General features: G+C 43.1%; 1 protein-coding gene and 1 non-coding gene across 5 annotated transcripts; one reads left to right on the forward strand and one right to left on the reverse strand.

Moving 5' to 3' along the window:
* Positions 1–340: 340 nt before the first annotated feature.
* On the reverse strand, positions 341–21,505 carry pfkpa (phosphofructokinase, platelet a). 4 transcript variants are annotated; one of them, XM_085361936.1, is made up of 23 exons: positions 21,293–21,505; positions 18,636–18,709; positions 17,750–17,827; positions 16,457–16,646; positions 16,036–16,201; positions 15,732–15,776; positions 15,537–15,645; positions 14,793–14,888; positions 13,523–13,615; positions 11,709–11,834; positions 11,044–11,108; positions 10,725–10,794; positions 9,637–9,783; positions 8,438–8,508; positions 8,136–8,223; positions 7,261–7,413; positions 6,112–6,264; positions 4,541–4,705; positions 3,318–3,379; positions 2,956–3,067; positions 2,535–2,634; positions 621–726; positions 341–497 (listed from the first exon to the last, which is right to left on the reverse strand). In XM_085361936.1, exons 1-23 carry the CDS (start codon positions 21,384–21,386, stop codon positions 341–343), a joined length of 2,520 nt encoding a protein of 839 aa, XP_085218062.1. In that variant the 5' UTR covers positions 21,387–21,505. The 4 variants fall into 4 exon arrangements, with proteins under 4 accessions (XP_085218062.1, XP_085218061.1, XP_085218063.1 ...); XM_085361935.1 differs by lacking the exon at positions 7,261–7,413; XM_085361937.1 differs by lacking the exons at positions 7,261–7,413; positions 14,793–14,888 and adding an exon at positions 15,244–15,339.
* On the forward strand, positions 10,388–10,460 carry trnat-ugu (transfer RNA threonine (anticodon UGU)). The gene has a single exon. It is a non-coding gene; the product is annotated as a tRNA-Thr (tRNA).
* Positions 21,506–21,820: the final 315 nt, after the last annotated feature.

A 21,820-nucleotide genomic window follows, 5' to 3' on the forward strand; every position in this document is an offset into this window, starting at 1 on the left:
GAATGTCGAAGCAACTCAAGACACAGAAAGTGCAATTTAAAAACACTAAAAAGATCCAGGGCGACGAGGACACACAGATGCATGGCAGGACAGCTGTGTGTGTGTGCATTTGATAAGAGGAGGAGAGAGGCTAGACTACAGTTGGTGAGTTTTTTTAAAACAAAACTGAGAGGAGCGCCACTAAAAGGAATGACAGTAACAGACCATGAACACAGCATGTGGCCAGAAAAAAAAGTGTTCATGTTGTAACAGGAGCTCATTTACAACACAAAGACTGACACCTCACAAAATTTCCATCATACACAAAGACTGAACTCAGACCGTCATACAGCGCGGGCCTTCACATGGCCACCGAAGCGTCCGAGTCTTTTGGTCGATTGTGTACGACGTGCTCGAGCTGTCCGGAGTCGGAGACGTCGTAGCTCGTCTTGTACTTAGCCAAGATCTTCATCAAAGGACGCAGCTTCAGCCACCACTGCTCCTTGGGGATCCTGTGACTGCACACAGATGAAGAAACGTCAGTGTCAGCGTTTATTTCGGCATTTCTTTCTCATTTTGGACTCCCGAGTTCTCTTCTGGACTAATCTCCCTGTGTGCCAGCGAGCTACTGTGATACATACACAAAGTCAGTCTCATCCTTGAGTTGGACCACAGGCTGGAAGACCAGAGTCCTGCGGCGCATTCCCAGCAGACAGCAGGAGTCCTCGGTGTTAGCAAACACTCGGCCTGCACACAAACACTGAATCAATCAAAGGTGCAAACACAGGAAGTCCCTGATCTTACAAACATGCATTAGGGTGGAATTAAAGCCACTGGAAACCCGAACCTACAACAGCGTTCCAGCTGTGGGTCTATGCAGTGCCGTTATTTTGGAACTTTTTGATCGCTAGATTTAACTTCCTACACCTCTGTGTGTCAGTGATTTAAAAGCCCACTGGTGAAAATGACTAGTGTCATTGTTTTTGTTGGAGAAACAGTGGACTACACTGGTGATCAGGGTTACCCTCACATCAGCAGCAAAGGATAACTGCTTCCCTTCTTAAAGTCGGTGATTTTGTTAGTTGGCACCAGAAAAACTAGTCGTTTCATTATTAATATTTTGTTAATGTATAAAGCGAGTTAACTGTAGAGTTGAAGCTGCGTCTATGTAGCCAACCACCAACAGCCACAGCTGCCTTACCAGCAGATGGCAGCAGCACCCCACCCTGCCTCTCTCTGTGATCGGTAGCTTTAAGAAGATCAATCACAGCAGAACATGGATCAGCAAACATACGACCCGATGGCCAGAACCAGACAACCAAAGGGTCCATCCTGACCTGCTTGATAGCTTTCAAAGAAGGGCGTGCATTTTGCACCTTTAACTGTATTTTAATCAGTTTTACAGGCCTGTTACTGTGGCTTGTACGCCACAGTAAGAAAAAAAGAAAAGAAGGGAAACTTCTTCTGTATTATCAGTAGTCAAATTTCTTTTTTAAGTCTCTATTTTGTATACGGTAAAAAAAAAATCAGAACTTTTGAACTTTTCAATTCACAAATAATTTCTGTTTTTTAATTACAGTCCTTTTTTTGTTAAAGTGTAATCCCAGTGACTGAGCTCAGTTTTTAATGTTTTTGGACTTTTTTGTCTCATCAAAAAGGCCAAGGACTCACCTAAACTCTCAACTTTGATACCATTTGTAATTGTTATGATTTTTGGCTAAATTCCCAGTGGCTTTCACATTGAGAGGTATCTGGGGAGGTGGGGGTGGTTCACAGTGATTTCTTTCTACCAGCTAGTGGCTATCTGAAACATCATCATAAATGAAACAGCTGCAGTGTGGTTTAAGAGGATGAGAAAACTGAAGCACAAAGAGGTGTTGATATGGAAGCCATGAACAAAAGCAGCTGAATTGAGATAAAGCACCGCACACTACCAAGAAAATGTGGGAAAAGCAGGAAAAAGAAATGTGCGTGTCGCTCACACAGCCCATGCTTGCACATTTCCATTTCAGAAAGGACCTGGAAACAGCACTGCATGGTGGCTGCCGGTAAATTTGGAAGGCATGGGCAGATTGCATCCTACATGTGTGTAACAGAACAGTGAAAATGACACACACAGAAACACACACACACACACTGGGAGTATGGTGCTAAAATGAAAACACAAGATAGGAGCTAAATATGTAGATGGTCATGGAGCCAGCATGAAGAAGAGGATTTACCTTCATCTTATGTCATCCGAGTGTAAGAGAAATGGACACAAAAAAACAAAACAAAAAGAGGAGTTTTAACTTTAATGGCGGCCTTATTACACAAACAGTGTACAGGTCGGTTGTGTCGTATCAGATGAGGAAGCGTGTCGGTCCTCATTAAAATGCTACATTGATGAGTATAAATGATCAATAATTCATTTTCTTTGTGAGGATAAACATACATCAAAATGTCAGACAGAGTGACTCCATGACAGATCTGCTTCACAACGGCCACGCCTCTGCAGGGAGGGAGGATCGGCTACCGCGGGTCTAATTACAGGCTGCAGGGAACATTAACCTTACCTTGTCTGAACGTCTCAACCAGCTTTTTGGAGACCCACTGCATGGCCTTGGCTGAGATCTTGGTCCCAAAGTTCCGGTCAAATGGAGACGGCGCTCCTCCCTTTGAAAAAAATTAAGAGTTTTCACTCATCCACCAGATCTTTCCCCCCTTTCTTCTTAATTGAACACGTTTGCTGATGTGGTTTGCTAGCTGTGCTATCTTTTCATTACAAACTAGATTTTCCTCAGAGATCATCAAAGTTTTGTGTGTTCCAGTTTTTTTATGTGCTAATCTCAAGATACACAAATCCAAAATACAACAAAGACCAGCCATGTAAACTGAGAACATGCATATTCATGATACAAATATGGAAAATTGGCACTTCTGTACTCTGGAGGAGACGTTACCACTGATTATTTATACAATGGGAAATCAGCCCACCTGCTGCATGTGTCCCAGCACATTCTTCCTGCAGTCAAACACCCCCCTGCCTTCTTCAGAGTACAGCTGATAGATGAAGTCTGTTGTGTAGTTCTCATTGCAGTTCTCATTCCTGACAGACACACAGTGAAAGTGTTAGCAGAGGCACACTCACGATGTGAGTTGACGCTCACGCTAGCTGGACGTCATCAGTGGGAGCCGGATCGTAAAATGTCAGCACTGTCAAACCTGTCGGCTTCACCACAACATTTGTTTACTATACAAGGAGCTTCAAACACCGAGGGATGGAAATGCATGTTTACACTGCAGCTCATTACAAAGAGATGCTGGCTGGAAATTTAAGGTGACTGTCATTTTCTTACCTGAGGACCAGACCTCTCTGAATGCTCGTCTTCATTTTCTCTGTCAGATGTTCAACATTGGCCTGTGGGACAAAGTAGTGCATGTGGCTGATGTTAACACATAGGTGGCTCTGTAAGGTCTGCCTTAGAACTAGAGTAGGGTGACATCTAGTGGATAAAACCAGGAATGACATGTAAAGAACTGAGCCTGAAACTTAAAGGGGACCTATGTTGCTTTACCTTATTTACTGCCCACTTTTTTAGGTACACCTCGTTTGCCTTCAGTGCTGGTACTAAGGGGCCTAAAGTTTTCCAAGAAAATCCCCCGACACCATTACACCACCAGCAGTTAATGCATGGCAGAATGGAGCCATGCTTTTATGCCGTTTATGTCAAATTCTCACCCTGCAGTCCCAAAGCTGCAGCAGAAATAGGCTCGACAGCCCAGGCAACATTAACTGTTGCTTCAGCTTGCAGTTGTAAGCTGACAGGAGTGGACCCTGCTGTGGTCCCCTGCTGCTGTAGTTTGACTTGTTGTGCATTCAGAGGTGTTCTTCTGTAAACCACGGTGGTAACGAGTGGTTATTTGAGTCACTGCTGTCTTCCTATTAGCTCAGAGCTGTCTGACTATTCACCTCAGACGTCTGGCATCAACGAGGCCCTTTCACCAAGAGGACTGCAGTTTGTCTGGATGCTTTCTTATTCTTTGATCGATCTCTGTAAATCCTAGAGATGGTTGTGGGTTCAAATCCCAGTAGATCAGCAGTGTCTGCATGCCAGATGCAGTGAGTAATTGTCATGTGACTGGCTGATTAGATATTTGGATTAAAAGGAATTTAAACTGGTGTACCTACAAAAGTGGGCATTAAGTGTATATACACTATACATATAACAGATTCCATCATTATTAAAGTTATTATTGAATGTTTTTGTTTTCATACAGGATAGTTTTCTTTTTGCTGCTGTTTGTTTTGTTAGAATGTTTTATTTGCTTGCTTACTTCAGTGTTTATTTCTGAGCATTTATATAACACTGTTTGTTGTTCATTGGACAATACGAAAATAACTGTAATAAAGGGAGAATGTCCTTGGAGAGAGAGGAGCCAAAACTGTTTGTTTGTTTATTTTGGAACTGTGACTCATGCAAAGCTACTTCAGTCCAAGAATAAAAAGCTGGTGCTGAAATGACCATCACAGGTCTACTTTAAATAATGAATGCATACTGGTTCTGTGGTTGCGTCATACCTGCAGTTCTTTGATGTCAAACGGCTCCTCGTAGATGTAAGCAGCATCGGCCCCTGAAGCCAGGCCCCCCACCGTGGCCAGATAGCCACAGTAGCCTCCCATAGTCTCAATAATGAACACACGTCTCTTGGTCCCACTGGCTGATTGCTTGATGCGGTCACAGGTCTGACACACGCACATGAGCTCACAAAGTCAGTACACATTCAGCACTAATGTGTCAAAGCTAACCTCTGTAACCCTGAGCTCATATTTGCCCATCAAGGTAAACATAAAGATTAGTGTTAACTTAAGACTTTCCACACAGTAGAACAACAGCATGCTTATTTAGCGAATAGCTACATTTCAACAACAGATTCATCTAAATGCTGCTTTCACCAGACAGACTGGATCCTGCGAAAGACGACAGAACACGTCAGATGGTAACATTAAATTCAGAATTCATATGCAAACACTTGGTTAAATTCTATGTGGAAACATTTTTCTTCCTGTGCTAGATTTTTATTTTGATAGCCCAGTGCTGACAATCAGCTAAATATGAGATAATCTAGCGTCAGTTTAGAAGTTGCAGCAGTGGTAAAAATATAAAAATATGTGTTACTGTGAATTCACGTGCTCTGCAGAGAGCCCGTCTCCCAAAAATGGGAAATCGTGCTATAGTGTATCCTTGTGCTTTTAAATGAGAATGTGTTGAAACAGCACAGGGCGATCGTGGCTTATGAGTTGGGAGTTTGCCTTGTAATCGGAAGGCTGCCGGTTCGAGCCCCGGCTTGGACAGTCTTGGTCGTTGTGTCCTTGGGCAAGACACTTCACCCATTGCCTACTGGTGGTGGTCAGAGGGCCCGGTGTCCAGCAGCCTTGCCTCTATCAGTGCGCCCCAGGGTGGCTGTGGCTACAATGTAGCTTGCCATCACCAATGGGTGGATGACTGGATGTGTAAAGCGCTTTGAGGTCTTTAGGGACTAGTAAAGCGCTATATAAATACAGGCCATCCAATAAATAAACTGTTACTTTAGCTTTTAACAGGGTTAGCTCTAAGAAGTAACATTTGTAACAAATCTGTTTCTCTGCATGGACACAAGCTAACAATTTTGTAAATCACTATCCTGGAGCCCTCAAAGTGCTTCAGCATATCATATATTTAATGTTAGAAAACAACACTGATGTACTTAAATGTGCACAATTTTACTTCATGCTTTTGTGTATGATTTAAAAGAACTGAGAAAGTTGTGCACCAAACTTTTCCATCTTTCTCAGTTGTTTTGATGATGTGAGGGGGATCAGTAGGAAAACACTTTTTTCCAATTTTTCGCAGCAGCACATGAATGCACAGTTTATGTTTGAGTTAGTGTTCGGGCTAAGTTTAATTCATTGACTTTTGTTGCCTTTACTGTAACCTAAATCCAGAGAAAATAGTGTAGCACCTTCTGTAAGCGGACAGTTTGCTGAGTATTAGCACTGGACCACAGTTTTCTCTCTTGCACTTTCATATCATGCCTCACGTTCAGTGTCTTTGCACAAGCATCTTGAACAAAGCGCTCAAAGCTCTGCTGGCGGCGGTTTGACTGCCTTACCTCCACAATGGCATTGAGGGCCGTGTCTGCCCCGATACTTAGATCGGTGCCGGGTACATTGTTACTTATGGTGGCAGGCAGCATACACATCGGGATGCAAAACTCCTCATAGCTGGCGCGAGCCTCATACAGCTGCAGCAGACTCTCAAACGCCTGAAGCAGCAGTATACAGAAAACGCGTTAGACGACCGGTCACTTATAGAGAGAGAGGGGTGAATCTCTCTCAGTTTGCAAGAGAGTATCCCGCCATTCCGGCATGTTCCGTGTGATAGCGGCTATGGCTTCCCTTTGGCAGAAAGGACGGGAGGATGGGATTGTGAACAGAGTGGTGGAGAAAAGAAAATAAGAACAGAAAGAGTGGCAGAGCAGAGAGGGGAACGTGTAATCAGAACAGGAAGTTGATGTGCAGAGAGAGAAAGCAGAGGGAAGGATGATAAACAGGGACAGACAAAGAACAGATGAAGAGACAGGACAGAGAGACGTGTGCTTGTTGGCCTCAGAATCTGCTCCACGGTGACGCGGCATATAACAACCATATGACAGCCAGATCTGCTTATATTCAGCAGGACAAGCAGGGCCAGTCGAGTCTGCATACACAGCAGGAGGACATGAAGATGGCCAAGCTGCAATTCCAGTTTGAAACAGCACACGTTACCTGAACTACAGGCTGTTAAGCTTGTGTTCTGGCGATATGTAGACGTCAAAACCTGCATGCAGCCAGCCACTCGTCATGACGTGTCAGAGGACACTATCACAAACACACAGACAGGGAGAAGGGCAAGCAGAGCAAAACATGGCGGCCACAACACGTGTGCACCTCACAGCATGCCTCCATGTTGACACTCACTTACTTACCTGAAGGGAGCTTTACGTTTACCAGTCACGCCTCACGGTGCTGACATGACTCACTTTGTCTGTCTGAATTTCTAGTTTTTAGGGAGGCTTTTTGTGCCACGTGTGGCTGACAGATGCCACCGTTACAAGGATTTCTTCCGAATGATCCCCTGACAGGCTGGTGACTGGTAAAACACAACACTGTGGGTTTTTCCCCCTTGTTGAAACACAGCTGGCTGGCTTGTAAAGTGAGCGGATGTGTTTGTGTGTCTGTGTCATGTCTGTCTATTCCTGTTGGCAGGCCCCATCACTTACAGTAGTGATGGCGTTCAGAGCCGTGTCAGCGCCAATGCTGAGGTCAGAGCCCGGCACATTGTTGGAGACAGTGGCTGGGACCATGACCATGGGCACACAGAACTCGTCATATTTCCCACGAGCCGTTAACAATTCCAGCAGTGACAGGAAGGCCTGCAGGGCAGAGCCAAGTGCTTTAGTGTCTGCGAGGGGTTTGGAAGGTTGGTCTGGAAGAGAGGTGCTACTTGCCACAAAGGAAAGGGTAAGACATAAGTGGAGGGTGCCAAGGGGAGGAGCCAGGTCTATCACAACGGACAGCAGCGAAACAGACAGGTACCACTCCACATTCACCCTCAAAAAACACACACACGTACATCATACACAGGATAACTCATTTACTTGCATTCATCAAAGGAAAAGTAAAGCTGGTGAGCATCTATACAGGAGTGCGTGAAATGGCTGAAGAAAAGCAGGTGTTCTCTGTTTCCAAATCAGATCAAATCGAGTCAACTTCAGTTAAATAATCCAAAAACATCATGTTAAGGAGTCTTCTTTCTCACTATATAGCTATACATATATATCATATACCATTTAACATGTAATGCTAAATATTAGCTTCCAATGTTGCAGTTCTGCAGCTCTGCTTTTAGGCAGAGAATTGAATTTAAAGCATAGTTTTGTACACAGCTATGCATGGAACCATACAGAGGTGTGCTGAAATGAAGCGGGATAAGGCTGATGGAAACATTATACTGTTTATTGTAACATGTCATAAATATTCATAATTTAAAAGCTTTTAAGCTTGTACACAGACTTAAAGATGAGAAGCATCTACTTACAGACTCAACAAGTTAAAAGCAAAACGAGCAGAGACAAAAACTGAGTGTGAAACTTACCTCGAATCCACCGATAATCAGCAAAGCATTTATATTGTGCTTTCGCATTTGCTCAGCAATTTTCTCCACGTGTTTTGCAGGAAGTGTTCTGAGGATTACAAAATGAGTATTATGAAAAAAAACATTATGCAAATATACAAAATCATTGAAATACAAAGTGTATGGCTGGGAATTTAGTTTCTTAAAGCCGTCTATGAGGAAATTCTCTGGATACACTGGTACAGTGCTGATACAGATTCCATCACCTTTGTAGATATCTCAATTTAATCATTATTTTATAAGAAAAACTGAAGACTCTTTACCTTTTTGTCCCCAACAGGGAGCCACCCTGTCCCGTCCAACCTCCAACATCACCCCATTTCACCTCCTTAATCTGAAGGGTAGATGGATGAGACATATACGTTAGCTATTACTGATGAGTGGAGCTGTTCACAGGATGCTTTTATTTATTTTGTTTTGTTTTAAATGTTCTAATTTAGTGCTCTTCTAACCTGCAACGAGCTGAAAAGCTCCAAAAGCTGGTGCTTTTCTTTCTTTGTTGTGTTAAGAGTTGCACAGAGACTAATGAGTCCCAGTGTGGAAGCTGTTTTCTCCCCAATTTATTTTCTTAAGTTTGCATCTCTCTCACAGTTGTGTATTTTCTGTCCTATCCTCCTGGTTCTCAGGGCAGACATAGCAAACACCAGAGTTAATTTGCTGGACAATCTCTTTCATGTAGCAGCGGAAACTAACAAAGCGTGTAGCAGAGAGTGCTTGAGTCCTGAATAACAGAAATCCATTATTCCCTCTGCTCTAATCTTCTTGGGGTCAGTAGGCACAGTCTGAATCCAGGTCTCACAGAGGATGTTTAACTAAGCAGTGACAGTGGAGACATTCTGATAGAGATAAATGATCCGATTGTTTCTTAAGTGCTGTTCACTGAGCCGACCCCACACTCTGAGCGGTTTCGTCAAAGGAGGCTAGAGGACAGAAACTAGTTATACCAGTCATGCAACAAAGAAACGGTATCACCTCAGATTACATATCAGTACAAGTTTTCATTGTTAAAAGTCACACAGGTGCTGCTTGCTTTTACCCTGTATTCATAAATCTCGTGATATTGTGGTGATAGGTAATGTGAGAAAGTCTTTGACTTATCAGTACAGAGCTGTGTTTCTCAGCCCAGGGAGAACAGTCTGTTTCCCCCCACTGGATAGTTGTGGTACTGCATCGTTTCGACTGAGCCGAGCAGAGCAGGGAGAGTGAGCATGAGGAAATTGGTTTACATTAATCTGGACAGATTATCCCCCGGGTTTCCCTGATTATGCTTTAGTGTGACTGTGCACTGTCTGACTCTCATCAAGCTAAGCCAATTCTCTCTGAGATATTGATTAAAAAATTGGAGTCACACACACAGAAGATTTTTATTAAGCTTGGAAATTATGAATGCATTTAAATAACATGAAATCTCATTAGTTTATAATGACATGCAGTAGTGCAGCAGCAGTGCTACAAGTCTCACCTGTCCTTTGTAGAATCCCTCAAAGCCATCACTGACGGCAAACATCTTGTGCCCCTCAGAGATGCCCACCCTTACAGCTGAACGGACAGCAGCATTCATGCCCGCTGCAGGGGCCCCGACATTCAGCACTGCCACATTGAAGTTGCTCTGAAGACATAAAATGCACAGCAACAGGTTATCATACATTCTGGCTCTGGAATAATCCCACCAAATGATAAAGTGTGTTTTTGAACATGGATGATCACGCTCTACAGAAGAAATCAATAAATGCTTTCTGGGGTACTCTCAGCCACATGCTGAGCCTACAGTGGTCATTATCACAGAGGCAGAGGGTGGAGTCAGACCCTAAGGCAAGGTCCACAGCATGGAGTCTGTCAGGCTGCCTCTACACTTCGCTGATTTTCAGTGTAAGCTACCTCCTATGGAGCTGCAGCTCCTGGCAGGGATGATCAAGTCCAACCCTCAGAGGGGAGCCAGGTGTGATCTAATATCACTGCACAGCAACAGTGGCCACCCGGGCCGCATATGAAGCCCACGCTCACTAAACCTTAAGGCTTCAGAGTAAATAAGAACAACATGGTTAGAAGTCAATACTTGTTCTTATTATGTGCACTTTTCATCTTTTTATAATGAACAGCAGGGAACCACTGACGCATATGACTGCTGAATACTAATGCCCTCAGCCTGATGTCACACACCCGTCTACAGGACAATGGTAATAAGGTCACTCCCTCAGAAGGTGTGCAGCGCAGGCTCCATAGCTCAGTGGTTAGAGCACTGGTCTTGTAAACCAGGGGTCGCGAGTTCGATCCTCGCTGGGGCCTGATGCCTGGACAATACTTTTTTATTTGTTTTTGCCTCCACCTCTAGATAAATAAAGTATATGGCTTTGTTTTGTCAAAGACAGCTCTTAAAATAGCAGCAGCAGTAAGGCACAACTGAGTCATTATTTGTTGGGCAGAACCTTAGGCTGACTTGGCTCCCTAAAAACAACCTGCTCTACAGGTATTCTGTGGGGGGGGCTCTGTCCTTTTTCATTTCTGTGTGTGTGTTAAGTGTGAGCAAGCAAAGCTGACACCATCACTTACAGTCGGCAGCTCGGATTCTGGTTTACGATGAGCCAGCAGTTTGTATGTCTTCAGGTTGTTTTCAAAGCTCCTGCAGAAAAACCAAGTGCAGTGAGTTCATCTGTTCCAACACTTCAATACACAGTAAACACTTCAAAACTAAGGGAGGTGTATTTGAAAATGAAGTCCATGATCCTGATTCTTCCCCTCTTTCCTCATCCTGCTGAACACTGAGTGTAAACAACAGACTGATGGTGTTCTAAAATAGCACCTTGATCCACTTTCCCTGTGTGCACTTAGAAACACCGGACTGAGTGAAGTTCAGGTCTGTCGGTCATACCTGCCCCGAAGCTTAACGGCCTCCTCAAAGCGTTTCTGGTCCATAGCTTTCTGGACCTCTTGAGTCTGGGGCAAAAAAAAGAAAGGAGATTGTTTCATTGCTTGAAATCTGCATTTAGACACGGCAGCACAAAAGTACTTTTCAATTTGATTAATCTACACGATTTGGGAATAAACATCTGCATGCAAGGTCTGTGATCTTTGAAGTGTCACAACTGCTGCATGGAGGAGAAACTGCCCTGAAGTGTGGACAGAGGAAAAAATAACGTGTGTTTGGGCAAAAAAGGTGACTAATACGTAACCTGCTCTTCACCTCTAACATTTCCTGCTACATAACGTCAGTGAGGTCTTCACTGTGAGCTCTGTTAAACCCAAACAAGGAGCGAGAACGACAACAAAGCTTTTTTGTGCATTTCTATGGCGGTACACATCATCATAAACAGATAATGATTAACCAGTGGCTCCATCTCAAACAATGCACTTCTCTTGTGGACACTATTGCCACTCCAGACTCTGTGCTGTCTGAAATCATTACTTAAGCTCTTTGTCTTTATGGACTCTGTGTCTGTCTGTCCTCGGCTTCTCTGGTTTTGTAAATATGTGTGTGTGCATGCCTATTGAATACGTGAAGGTCTTGGACTGTTTCCAGCACAGAGCAGCACTTACCATCTGCACACACTCCATCAGAGGCACGCGCACCGATGTGTTCCCACACAGAGACACCACACAGGCCGGCGTGTTGGCCGTGGTCTCCAGAAGCGCGAGAACAGCCTCGACACCCATGCGGCTGGCCTGCATGTGAGACGCACAGATTAAACTGCATCTTCCTCACTCATCGTTTCTATGCCAACACATTCTTCCCCTGCTCAGGGTTTCTTTTGTTCTTTTAAGTTTTATTTACTTTAAATCTAAAATTGGTTTTAATTCTCCTCTTAAACATCCATCATTTTTTTGTTTTCATCTTTAGACGTTTTGTAGTAAACGGGAAGGGTTCCTGGGATACACTTGCACGTGTGCAGAGCCACAAATCTGTTAATATGCTTAACGTAAAACCTGAGGGCAGCGCTCCTCAGACACACACGGGATTGAACAGGAAATGTTTTGGACAACTCTTCAAAACAATACTGCGGACAGGGAACATTTACTATAAATTCTCAAAAGACCATCTATTGAAATGAAATGAAATCCTTTCTGATAATATAATGGCTTTTAAAATTAGGAATAACACTTTAAACACTAATAAATATGCTGCTCAAAAACATAAATGTGCCTATAAACTGCCAAAATAGTCAAAAATGTCAGTTGCAACAACCTCACGTGATAAATTTAAAAACATGATTTATTTGACAGGCCAAAAGCAAAAGATACTGCTTGGAAAAAAAATGAAAGGAATCCTTTTTAATCAGAGTAAAGCATCAAGTCAGTTAAAGTTGTGGGCACTGATCTGGTCAGTTAAGTAGCAGAGGAGGTTGCTGATCAGTTTCAGCTGCTTTGGTGTTGATCAAATTAACAACAGGTGCAAGAGCATGGAGGAGATCCCAGGAGAAGCTTGGTTACTCTAGGAGAGCTGGACGGGGGCGTAGAAGGTCCTTAATCCATCAGCAGGAGCGCTGTCTACTCCTTTGTGCGAGGAGGAACAGGATGAGCACTGCCAGAGCTACAAAATGACCTCCAGGAGAACACCTGTGTCGATGTCTGTGACCAAACACAGAAACAGACTTCATGGGGGCCTGAGGTCCTGATGCCCTCTGGCTTCCCCTCTGTGTTCACTGCCTGGCACCGTGGAGCCCGACTCACATTTGCCATAAATACTAAAACAGGCAGGGCACCGCTGCCCTGTGCTTCTTACAAATGAGGACATGTTCAGCCTGAGCAAATGCGACAGACATGAAAGGATCTGGAGAAGCCACAAAATCGTTCAGCATGACTGGTTTGTTGGTGGGACAGTGATGGGCTGGGGAGGCATATCCATGGGAGGACACACAGACCTCAACAGCTTAGGCAACTGCACCCTGACTGCCATTAGGTATCAGGATGAAATCCTTGGACGGACGCTCAGACTGTCCAGGAGTTCAGTGGCGCTCTGGTCCAGCTCTGGGAGTAGATTCCCCAGGACATCATCCTTTGTCTCATGAGGAGCGTGCCCCGTTGTCAGGAATGCTGACGAGATTGTGGGGGTCACACAAACTACTGAGAACCATTTTTAACTACTAGCCTGCAGTAATTTGATTTTTAGGGTGTCTTCTGGAGGTTGAAGTTCATTTCCATCAAATGATCTGGCATCATTTAATTCCTTATTTTTAAAACAAGTTTTATTTAACCAACAGGCCAGAGGCAAAGTAGTTTGACAGAGAAAAATGAATCCTGCTTTTTGAGCACGTGAACCCAACAAATGTTTGATATTTTGGCCCCTAAAGTAATTCAACATTTAGCAAAAAAACATCAGAGCACTGGCTCATAACTCAGGAGGGTGGACCTACCAAGATACGGTCAAAGGCAGATGGGGTTCCTCCTCTCTGCACGTGTCCCAAAATTGTCACTCGCGTGTCGAAACCCAAGCACTTGACCACGAGCTGCGAGGAAAAGAAAAACAAGTTTGAGCAGATGGCCTGGCATCACATCATCAACATTCTCATGAAAATAACAGCTGTTCATTTAGGTAATGGATCCTTAAAGAGGCAGTTCACCCTAAAATCAAATGTCTGTACTTTCCTCAGGCCTGTGCTGCTGTTTATCACCTATATTTGCTTTGGTGTGAGTCGCTCAGCTCCAATTGGTAAGTCTGTTTTCTCTTGAATATAATGCAATCAGATGATGTTTGCCTAGTGCTGATCAGAGAAGCAAAAATTAAATAAATACATGCATTTAAAATAAACCTCACAGGTACATGCAGGCTTCCTTCCACATAACGATACAACTGTTAGTCGGTTAAACAAAATAAATTAAAAAATGTGCGTGTGTGTTGGGGGGGTTCAGTGTTTGTTTTTTTAAATAAGCATTCCTGCTGAGCTTTTTAAATGGATTTTGAGCACCACAAATCGACTGAAGAGAAGGCAGACGGCAAAGTCATCTAGATGGATAAACAGCACAAGATAAATAGGACCAGAGAAAAAGATGTTTATGTGATTTATGGGTGAAGTGTTGCTTTACTGTTGTCTAAATTCATCTAATGCATATTATATATACACTAATAAAGGTATAACTGTGTCACTAATATATACAAAACAAAGGTATATGCAAAAACACATGTAAACAAACTGGCACATCACAAACTTGAACATCAACACGATCTGAAGCTGAAGAGAAGGGGAAACAACAAAGCACAAGCAAGCCGTTCTAATTTTTCAGTCATGTTAGAAAGGAGCTTTTAATTTGAAATCAAAAATAATTACTCTGCTACTTTAAATAAAAACAGAATCTCCAAATAAAAATGTTAGTAATAATTACATAATAATATCATCATGATTCACAATTTACAGTTAAAAAGTCAATTTGTAAGGAAAAAGAAGGCTATGTGTGAAGCAGCTATAAGTAAATGCTATAAGACCTATAATAGCTGTGAGGTTTAGAAAAGGTGCCTTGCAGTGCTTTGGCAGTACAGTGTGGTGAAAGCCCTCTTACCAATCTAGCAAGTGTGCTTTACAGAGCATTCCAGAAACACAGCAACAAAGCCACACCAGGGCAGCAGTACAGTAGTAGAGGTCATTCAGGAGGGAGTCAAAGCTGGAACTGGGTACACTCTGTACTTACATTCTTAACATATTCAGTGGTAATGGGTTTGTTGTTACGATCAATCGCCCCTTCGGCTACAATTATGATATTCAGCCTTTTCATCCCTGCTCGGTTCTACAAGGAGGGCGTGGTGGAGAAACAACATGACAGAAAAACTGAGACTGTGGCTGTGACGTGGGCTTTCAGAAGCACGGGGAGGGAGCCGGACGACGGCGGCAGCCTGGGAGCCGAGGACAGATTTGTTCACAATAAAAGCCTGGTGTCACCACGGCTTGTGTTCACACTTAGTTATCAGGTGTATCCTGTCTTTATTGCTGCTTGTCCACACTTTGTTATTACGGGACTGAATGTGGATACTGTAAGAAAACTGTAACCAAAGATTTTGGCGGTGTGTAGCTCAGATGGCTGGCTTGCATCAGTCAGGTCTCCGTGCTTCTGGCTTCCCCTTTCTTAACACTCAGGTACTCACATCCTTGACAAAACTAGAGGTTATAGGCTTCCCGTGCCTGTCAATGGCTCCCTCTGCAACTATGATTATGTTCAGCCTTGTTCCCCTGGAACGGGTCTAAATCATAGAACATTGGCATTTTTTTTCAAAGCAGAAAAAACACAAAATCTCACAAAAGCCTTTCGTGATTTAAAGTCTGTGTAGAAAAACAAAGAAAGGTTTGGAACAACATGTTATCAGAGTAAATATAACATTACATCTCATAGAACAACCCAGTAATACTACACTTCACTGAGTAAGTCTGACTGTGTTACCGCAGATAGTTTCTGACACATCTTCTCCTCCCAGCCATCCTCTGGAGGCATTTCAGGGATCAGCACCCAGTCTGCCCCGCAAGCCAGGCCGCTCACCAGGGCCAGGTAGCTGGGAAACACACACAGGTGATAAAGGCCTGTGTCTCTGACTGAGAGTTGATGGTTCTGGATCTGCTAAGGTTTATCTATTCTTACCCACAGTGTCTGCCCATGACCTCCAAAACAAATGTCCTCTGGTGACTGAAAGATAAGGAGAGGAAATATGATGTAGGAACGCTGATGTACCCGAGAGCAGGTGTAGAAGATACCATGATAGTTTTTTCCTGCGTTAAACTTTTCTCAACTTCAAGGCGAGTGATTGAAACAGCTGCTGGTAAGAGTGAAGGATTATTATATTTGAAATGTACCCTGATAATTAAAGCCTGAACTAGCGACTGACTTGTCACATATGCAGCTTTCACACGTAAAGCTGCTAAAGGTGCTTATGTTGACTGCTCACCTCTGTGCAGTTGTCATAATTGCGTCCACCACCTCGATGATTCTGTGCAAAGCCGAGTCAGTGCCAATTGTCATGTCAGTTCCACAGAAGTCGTTATCGATAGAGCCGACCATCCCCACAATGTGAAGGGCAGAGTACTTCTGGACGGCATCGGCCTCAATCAAACCTGAAAGGAAAAGAAGCTTAGAGCAGGACTGGGCTTTTGTCTGAGTAACCACTCTGAGTCACAGCTGTTCCTACAAACACAAATCTCTGATATTACTGGCAGGAGATACGGTTTCTCAGTATGGCACCAAATGACTCCAAGCTCCACATGCTGTGCAGAATTGTTTTCAACAGTGTAACCACGTCCTCAGAATATATAAACTGCATTTTGTCTTGACTGGAAATAGGAAACACAGAGCCATAAAGCCTCCACTACCTTGTTCCACCAACTCATTCAGCAGCCCGCTCCATTCCTCCTTGAAGAGGTTGGCTCCCGTCAGACTGCCGTCTCCACCGATCACACACAGGTTGGTGATGCCGTGCTGCACCAGGTTGTGGGCAGCCTTCAGGCGCCCCTCGTGAGTGCGAAACTCTTTGCAGCGAGCGCTGCCGATAACAGTCCCTCCCTGGTGACGATAATGGGAACGTTTTAAAAGTGTCTCCGGCCCATATCACATGGTTATTCTTTTGGTTTGAACTCCTGCGTTTGTTCTTCAACAGGAAAAGCACTACTGATAACACACCGCCTACTGCGATGTTAGAGGTTGTAATGTTTCACCACTAAACAGCCTTATCGTCTGTGTCACATGACTTACATGTTCCTCCTTTGTGCATTGCTTCCTGCAAGATAAACCTAACTTTGATAAATACATATTTCAGTGTTTTTCCACACTTTTATATTTTATTTATGGTGGGTAAAGAGGGCATGTGGATGCATTAGTCACGCCATAATAAAAAGGATAATAATTCCAATTTATAGCAAACGTCTCAAGAAATAAATCTGATGTGAGGTTAGGTTATTTATTAATTATTAAACACGTCGATATGAAGATTGTTCCTCTGCAAAGTGCTTTGAGTAAAATAAGCTGCTTATCTAGTAAGATGAACTCTAACTGCACTGTCTTGAACTGCAGCTGGTGACAATACTCCAAAGTCGCCTCGGTGGACTTCAAAGCAATACATTAAACGGGTCTCCACTTGCTCCAGGTTCTAGTTAGAATGGTTCCTCAAACTCACAGAGGATAACCGGAGTAGCACAAGGATACTATCCCCAGCTGCAATTCAAAACAGTGGAACTGGAGTACATCTAAATGGACGTGATCCTCTCTGGAGAAAGCAGCTGAATAACGCTGATTACCATCACAACAGTAGCCTGGTCAGAGAGCCAGGAAGAAAAACGATACAGGAAGGGCCAGAGTTAGCTTACTGGAAGATGATGAACTTGCAGAGTGAGAAGATCATAAATCAATCACACATCAAGGCGTTCCTCCACACAAATAAAAAGCTAAATGAGTTTTTGGACAGTTATTAAAACACCTGCCAGCCCATCCAAGTAATGTTTCCATGTGGGAAACACTGCACACTGCAGTCCAAGAACTGCAAAAGTATTTATTACTTTCGAATGTTTCCGATATAAGCCGGGAGCCCACAGGAGAGAGAACACCTGCTTATAAAAACCTCACTCTGTGTATGTTACATGTGTCTACTATAGACCATGATAATTACTCACCAACTGCAGCATGCTGGACACACTTTCCCATGTGGCTTCCTTTATGTTATCCCCACCATCCACCATACCCTGATATCCCTGATTACAGAGAAAAAAAAGAATATACATTTAACATTTATGCCTAAACTTGTGGCTGTAACTAATTTAATTAGATATAAATTACATGTAATAAACATAAATTGCCCATGTAACTCTGTTACATAAGTACAACATGAAATGTTACATTTAATGGAATCTGGGCAAATAAAATTTACTCAAGTAGTATACATTCAGTTTATTTTCCTTACTAATTATTTATTTGAATACATGACCATTTGATTTCTGCTGCAATTTATTTCAAAATATTGCTTCATGGTTATGAGGCCAAAGAATCATCTTTCTGAGTGTTGCACGAGCTAAGCAAACAAACACACACTCCAAATAACCTCTGGCTAACGGCCCAAAATACAACGCAACGACATCCTATTGTCATCATGACTTGAAATAATCAAAATATTTCCACATAATTCAAAACCAATGAAACTTACATCATTAACTATAAGACTGGTGCATCATCATACTGTGCTACCTTAGCTGGGTGCAGGGTATTCATATGAGGCATCTAAAGCCTCAGTTATGTAACATCACACTGTGTGTGAGCAGAAGCCACACGTACACAGATGTGCTGGGATCACAGGATGAGCAGACAGAGCATGGCTCTTCCCAAAGCTCTTTTAACATCTGCTTCATGAAAACAAAATAAACATCGCTGTATTGATACCGGACCCCTGGCTAGTACTGTACACAAATCCAACCATTAAAGTTGGGCTTAAATGTCTTCCAAATACTTTATAGTGATTTTCCTTGAAAATGCTACTATAGTCCTAAAGATAAATTTATGGCTCACCTCATGAATGAAATAAACCTTTGCCCCCACGTACAACCCCATTCGAACCACAGCACGCACAGCACCATTCATTCCTGAAAGAGAAAGAGTTAAAAGAAGAAATCTTAATCACAAAACAACTTGTTTTACAAGGTCAAACTTTAAACTATAGAGAGGGAAAACACATGTGTCTCAACTGCACCAAGTCATTGTAAAACCCCAATTTGCATGGCTCTCCCAGGGCTTAAGCTACATGGATATTTATTTAATCTGGGTGCAGCTGTAAACCTTTATTTATTTTTTTATGAGTATTTCTATGTCCTGGATGTGGGAGATAATGTGTGTAAGCCCAGCCTTTGCGTGTTTATAGTGTCTGTGTGTCACTTGTGGATTTTTTTGCCCCATCAGAAAGCCCTGCCATGTTTGGTCAAAAGGCTTTCCTAGCTCCTCCTACAGGTTCTGTGAGTCTGAGTGAAAATACTAACCAGTAAGACCATGCTCTGTGGCTTTAATGTCAACGTCAGGGTTAGCTTCAACACAGATGGGATAAAAACGTAAAGCTTTACCCACAGGAAGGAGGAGAACGGGAACTTGGCTAACTGGAAGAGTTGTAAACAAAGGGAAGAAAGGACTGGGTTTCCTTGTGAACCAAGCAGTACTGTTACTCTGCAACACAAAGGCTCAGCCCACTCGGGAAGCAGAGGACACAGCAGTGAGGGAAGGGAACAAATTAGGAGGAGGCCTCTGCAATGTGATCTGCTCATGAAGCCGGCAAAGCATCCAGAATTATTAGAAAAGGACCAACAATACAACCCAGTGTATAATCCATGGCACGCTGTCCTTGTTACATAACTACAATCACAGGGGCATCAGACATCAGAGTGTGGTGAAAACAGAGGCAGAATATATGAAAAGATGTTCGCGTAGATATCTCAGCTGAAGGTTTCAAAGTCTCTATCAAAGCAGAACATCTCTTCTTCTGCGTGACTGACTCTTTCTCCTGCTGACTGACTGAAAGCACTCAGCCAAGGCTACACAATGTACTCTGACATTGATGCACGGTCTCAGCTAGCATGCTGCAGACTCACTGCTTAACTCTGGGGCCAGCGCTGCGTGTTTGTTCTGCAATTAAGTGGATCAATTCACTGCTTCTGAATAACCACATTCACTCTTTGAGCTCCTGGAGGATGGAGGTTACACTATAGAATACCTGGTGTAATTAATAATAATGCATTATTAATAATTCTTCACAAATGCACTTACATAACAACAACAGGTGGTTTCTGAGAAAAGGTCAACATTTGTCTAAATTATGTATTGAAAAGTTTAAAACAGGGTGGTTATTTAGCAGAAGATTTTAACATAAACAACATTAGAAAATAAAGAAGCTTCTTTAATGCTGTAGAGCAGTGTTAGTGCTGCTGCCCTTTGTATCACAATCCAATGCTAAAAGTGGACACAACTTTGATGTGACCATGGCTTCTCAGGGTAATATTGGAAGAATATCTGGATCAATAAGCCAAAAAAAGCTGAAGTGCTTTCTGACTATTTTTAAAGCAGGATAAAGAAGTTTTTTCCCCACAAAGATACAAAGCTTCTTGCTATTTTTGTCAAATTACAATTTACAGTTGGTTTGTTAATAACTTTCCATGCAGCATGAAAACAATAAGAAGAAAACGTGTTTTAAAATATCCATATTTATTCATGTTTTGCTCATATTTCACTTTCTACAGCTTGAAAGCTATCAGGATGGATTCACTCTCTCTTTATGTTTCCTCTACTACACTGGTCACGTGTAGGCCTAATAATAAGTTACATAACAGGTAAAAATAATCACATCCTGTCTTTAAATAAAATCATAGTTTCGACTTTTGTTGTTTAATTATAAGATGATGTAACTCATTCGGATCAGCCGGCTGCCATTACAATGTGGTGTTACACGGCAGTAGTAGATGTACATGTGCTTAAGCGAAATTACGAGATGAGCCGGTGAGCACATGACCCGGGTTTCCTCTGTGACGTATAGTTGACTGGAAGAGACGTAGATGAGTTATATGCTGCTCATCACGTACACAGGATGCCGGCATCCCACAACCGCTGGCCTCCACTGTGCTAATAAAAATCCAAAGTCTCTAGTCTCGCTAAAACTGAACACGACAGAAACGCTGTGTAAGAATTTCCAACCTGTGCGCTAGTGGCCTACGCATCCACCAGAACCAGCTTTTAATGGTTACACAGCGCCCTGCACTCCTGCGTATCTGGCTTCTGCACAACCTAAATTAATTGGGAATCTGCGCTAATTAAATGCTAACACAAGCCCGTCAGTTATAATGCAATAATAAACTGTGAGGAGGAAAGCAAACCGCGCGGCTCGACCTTGACGCATCTGTCTGAGCCGCTGGGTAATGTCACACATGCCTCTGAATCAATGACAGGATGATGCTGTTAGCGACTTAGCAGGGTGCGCGGTGTTAGCATGCCGGCTAACCGTGTAAATGGCACATAACATCACAGCCTTACTGTACCACCCCGCCCCACCGCGTTTTTAAATAAAAGCCAGGCTGACTTGACAGGCAGTCACTATGACACGGCTGTGTATCTTCGCCCTTTGCGGGCCTTTCCTCACTGATACGATGCTTCACACAAGTATCCACAAAAAGTGTAACTCGATACTCTACCTTGAGCATCCCCTCCGCTCGTCAGCACCGCAATGGCTTTGCCCGCTCCCGACAGGTTCTCAAAAAATATCTTCTTGCTGTCCGGCTGCGCCATTTTCACAGCAACTCAATATATAAATATAAATAAATATGTGTTTCCTGGCACAAGCCGATAAAAGAGAACACCGACAGTACGGAACTGTGCTGAAATGATGAAGGGCAACAATCTATGCCCTCTACTTATGTACAGTATGCCCGCTTTGGTCTCCTTCTCCTGCCTGTTCCGTATCTGGTCGCTGATTTGCATAGGCCGAGCGCGAGGACAGTTATTGGCAGAAGCTCGGGCCAATCAAATCATAGTTCCAGCAGCATCCGTTCGCTTGCAAACTAATAAGAGATGTGTGGGCGGGTCTATCATTAGAGGATGCCGGCGAGGTTTCAGTGAACCTTAGTGAGGAGGAAGCAACAGGCTGCGAAAGTTACACACAGAAACACCTGAATCATACAGTGTAAAGACGAATAAATCTATTATTTTTAAATTAATACTAT

This window comes from Diplotaxodon limnothrissa, linkage group LG9 (assembly GCF_057381915.1).
Source record: "Diplotaxodon limnothrissa isolate DT_005_m linkage group LG9, D_limnothrissa_male_GT1.1, whole genome shotgun sequence".
Taxonomy (NCBI): Eukaryota; Metazoa; Chordata; class Actinopteri; order Cichliformes; family Cichlidae; genus Diplotaxodon; species Diplotaxodon limnothrissa.